Source organism: Echinops telfairi, unplaced genomic scaffold (assembly GCF_000313985.2).
Source record: "Echinops telfairi isolate 266 unplaced genomic scaffold, ASM31398v2 ScPeMD7_3533;HRSCAF=4204_1, whole genome shotgun sequence".
In the NCBI taxonomy this organism is placed as follows: Eukaryota; Metazoa; Chordata; class Mammalia; order Afrosoricida; family Tenrecidae; genus Echinops; species Echinops telfairi.
Window position 1 is genome coordinate 10788122 of NW_022107432.1, and position 4209 is coordinate 10792330.

Sequence of the window (4209 nt, forward strand, 5' to 3'; positions counted from 1 at the left end):
CTAGATGGCCGCTTGTTTGCCTTCAAGCCTTTAAGACCCCAGACACTATATCTTTTGATAGCCGGGCATTCTTCACCACCTTTGCTTATGCACACGTCTGTCTTCAGCGATCATGTCAGGAAGGTGGGTATCATGAAATGACTGTTTAGCTGAGCAAGGTGCTCTTGTATTAAGGGAATGCATGCGAGGAGGCCCAATGTCCACCAGCTACCCTACTACGAAACTTATAAATATATGCACATAGGTCCATTTCCCCCATAATCTTAAATATATTTACATATGTACATGGCTGTATTTAGGCTTCTATGTATGCCCTTTGCCTCCTACTCCTTTCCTCTATTTCCTTATGCTTTCCTCCTGTCCCACTACCACGTCCAGCCTTCATTCTGGTTTCAGTAATTCCTCTCAGTTACCTTGCCCTTGGTCACTCCCTACCAGTCCTCCCATCCCCTCCCTGCCACTGGTTTTGAACCACTCATTGTTCCCTTGTCCCTGGGTTGACCAACACCTCCTCCCTTCCCCTACCTCTCACACTCCCATGTCCTTCCGGGACCGTTGGTCCCTTTATTTTCTTCTCACATTGTTTGTCCAGCCTCTCTTATCTAGGTGGACCTGCAGATATATTAATATGTGCATAACATTGGGGATGGCTTTGACAACACCGAAGTGGCACATGAGAACATGGCGGCGACGGCGGCAGCACCGAAAAGCTAACAAACAAAAAAGCCACTGGCATACAAAATTTAAAAGAAGAGAAAAAAAGAAAAAAACAAAACAAGTAGGCAGAAAAAAAGAAAGAAAAATAAAGCCTGTTAATAGTTCAAGGACTGTTTGTTGACCTTTAGGAGTGTTTTCCAGACGAGCCTTATGGGGTGCTACGTCCTGGCCCCAAAGTCCATCCTTTATACTCCCTCGGGACCTCCTTGCTCTGCTTCCCCCCGCCGCTCCATTGCACGCCCCCAGTGTTTTGCCTCAGTGTGGTGGGGTCAGCTCAGAAGAGAACATTACCCTATCATCTAACAACATGGACTTTGACTCCCTCAGTTTCCCATTGGACCGGGAGTTACCAGAAGACAATGATCAGGCAGAGAATACTTTGTTCACAGTTCACTGTACACAGCTGACACATTAAAATAATGCACTAAGGTCACAGTTAATGTTCAGTTCTCATCATATCCCCTGAATGATATGTGCATCAGAGAAATCCAGTGCCTCAAAGCAAATTATCTATGGTGCAGGCTAGTAAATTTGCTATTAAAAAAAATCTTAATTTCAGTGTTGTTTTTCTTCCTTTTAATTTTCAGTTAACACGAGGACCCAAAAGCTATTATTCTTTCCAAACAAAAATTAGCACTTGGTATTTATTCTCTTTTTCATTTGCAGGGACTCATACATATCCTTGCATTTTGTTTTTGAATTTTGTCATCTTGCAAAACACAGCTGCCTAGTTGATTCACAGAACACAGGGTAGCAGTTTTGGAAATATTCATTGTTCAATTCAGAAAATTAGACTGACAGCTGAATTCATTCATCAGGTCTTCATACCTACCGTGTACCTGCATCTAGAGGCAATTTTTAACAATTGTATAACAGATTAACACTTTTTTTACTGTCATCTTGCTAAAGGAGTTGACATAGCTAAAAGTGAGATTATTTAAGGTCAGGAGGGGGCGGGGGCGAGGCAAGGGAAAATCACCTTACTTTTGTAAAGCCTACCACTTTACCCTTTGAACATTCTGTCTCCCGAACAGATTACTAGGCTTTCAGGTACCTGTCCTGAGATTTCAAGAGTCTTATTTTTCTGGAGTTCAAGCAAGCATGCTTACCTAAACATTTCTATGTCTGGTTGACATGGATGAAAGCAATACCATGTATGTGAGCCTCTTTCTTTTAGATCTAAAGTTCTACACCCTATCATTTCTGCAAGGCGCCCTGCTGGTTAAAGCGCGGGGTTGTTAACCAAATGACCATCAGTTGGTGCCACCAGTCTTTCTGTAGGAGAAAGATGGGCACTCGGAAAAACGTGTAGCCTTGGACACTCTTGGAAGCAGCTCTAATTTAACACTCAGGGTCGATAGGAGTCCATATCAACTAAACTCCAGTGGCTCTGACTTGGGGTTTTTAATGGTACGTGAAACAAAGAAATTGGCGCGTTATAGTTAAAAACAAAACTTCTTATGCCTAATTATTAAACTTTAGGTTGGCGTCAGTTAAAAAGTTCTCTTGTACTATCCACAGTACCTAACATGGAGCTGGGTACATAGAAAACTCCCAATGACGTGCAATAATTTGTTAAAAGAAAGTATCTTTGGTTAAAAAAGAAGTCTGAACAGTGAAATACAATTTCTGAGCTGTAGAAGCCAAAATAAATATTTGTTCAAGAGCATTAAAATAAATTAAATCATCTTAAAATGCTAGGTACCTTAGGACCTTACTTCAGAATTTTGCATTAACATGCTTGATTTGTGTTTCTATACAACTCAGCAGGGGTAAAGGTGAAGCTGTCTTTTCCTGTCAAGAGTTCTAGTTTCAGAAACCCACAGGCACAGTTCTGCTTTGCCTTACAGGGCTGCTGCAGGTCAGCATTGACTCGATGGCATGGAGTATGCGCAGACAACTCAAGAACAAGATCAACGAATGAACCATAAACATACAGTTAATTCAATAGCATAAATCAGATATAGAACATAAATTAGGGTTCGTTCCGGTTGAGATCAAAAAGTTGTACTAGGTTCATTACAGATAAATTTTCTTTTATATATTAAGAAATATTTAAGTCATTAGGACATATGAGTGTATGAAATCATCCTATTCCAAGTCCATAAAACTAGTCTTTGGAAGCAGGTCGTCTCTTGGGACTCTGCATTCTCAAGAGAAATGAAGCTCTATCTTTAGCTGGGACTGACCATCAAATACATCCAATATATGGGGAAAGAGCAACTTTTCTATGGCTAATGTATGTCGACTGAAAAGAAGCATTGTCCATATAGACAGAGATTGATCAGCATACATGTCTGTTATATTACTCACTGTACTTTACGACATGCTTAAACTTTTTCATTTCAAAATAAAAATGCAATTACCTTTCTTGCTTCTTTGATCATCTTCCGAATGGTTTCCTTTATTGTAAGTGGCTGGGCCCTTGGTGGATGATACAGGAGGTCTATATGTGTGCCCCCTAAGAGTCCAGGCATCACATATGGCCAGCCCAAGTCGAGGTTTGGAGCTTCCACATCAGACTCAATGGGCCAATAGGTCCCAGAAGATGAGGTATCATCATAAGAATTCTCAGTACCATGCAGTGTACAATGTGAAATTTTATGAACATTTTTCAAAATATAATTAATTTCTTCCTCAGCTAGAAATTCCGATACACGTTCCTTGGCAAGAAATTCTTGGTAGGCTTCTAACCCATGTTCAATCAGAATATCAACAGCTACCCGATACCACTCTTTGTAGTGAGGCTCAATGTAGTTGTCCGATTTACACTCATCATTCAGCGAGGAAAGCATTGATGAGGTCTCCATGCTTGCAAGTGTTGACAAGAGCACCTTCAAATGTCCATTCATACAGCAAGGAGATGGTTCTGGTAATTTGAAAAGAAAGAAATCAGGGTTATTTTTGTCTTCTATTTTATTGGAAGCTCATAATGATATTACAGCAATCCATCATTCAATTAGATCAAGCATAATTGTACAATTGCTGTCACCATTGTTTGCAAACATTTTCTTTCTTCTTGAACTCTTTGATATCGGCTCCACTTTATCCCCTCCCTCTCCCACCTTAGCCCCAGGAACCCTTATTATTATATTATGTATGTTTTTCTTGCCATATCTTAGCTCTTCCACTGTATCCATTCACAGCAATTCTGTTGCCCATTCCCCTCAGGTGGGGTTATACAGTCATCATTGCCATCGGTTCCAGGGCGGGAGGGGTATGGAGGGGGTGATGAGCAAATAACAACGGGGACATGGAACAGCAAGGCCTTTAAAATTGATTGTGAGGATGATGTAGTATTCCTGGTCATGTTTGATCAATTGAAATGTATCCAAGAGGAATTACTGTGAGGTGAACAATGGGTAAAAAAATGATAATGGAGCAGGAGGGAAAAAAAGACGAAGAGGAAAGAATAAGAAAGTAAAAATTATATATATAGATATCAATATAGATATGTAAATACATAAAGATAGGTGTATTGGTCTATGTGTG

At 40.3% G+C, this 4209-nt stretch overlaps 1 protein-coding gene across 1 annotated transcript in view; it reads right to left on the reverse strand.

The window, feature by feature from the left end:
* FAM83B (family with sequence similarity 83 member B) overlaps positions 1-3558 on the reverse strand; it is a 76838-nt gene extending 73280 nt beyond the window's left edge. Inside the window, exon 1 of the mRNA XM_004696347.3 lies at positions 3084-3558. Within this exon, the coding sequence (XP_004696404.1) occupies positions 3084-3527 (444 nt within the window). The 5' untranslated portion in view covers positions 3528-3558. The remainder of the gene's footprint in view (positions 1-3083) is intronic.
* Positions 3559-4209: the final 651 nt, after the last annotated feature.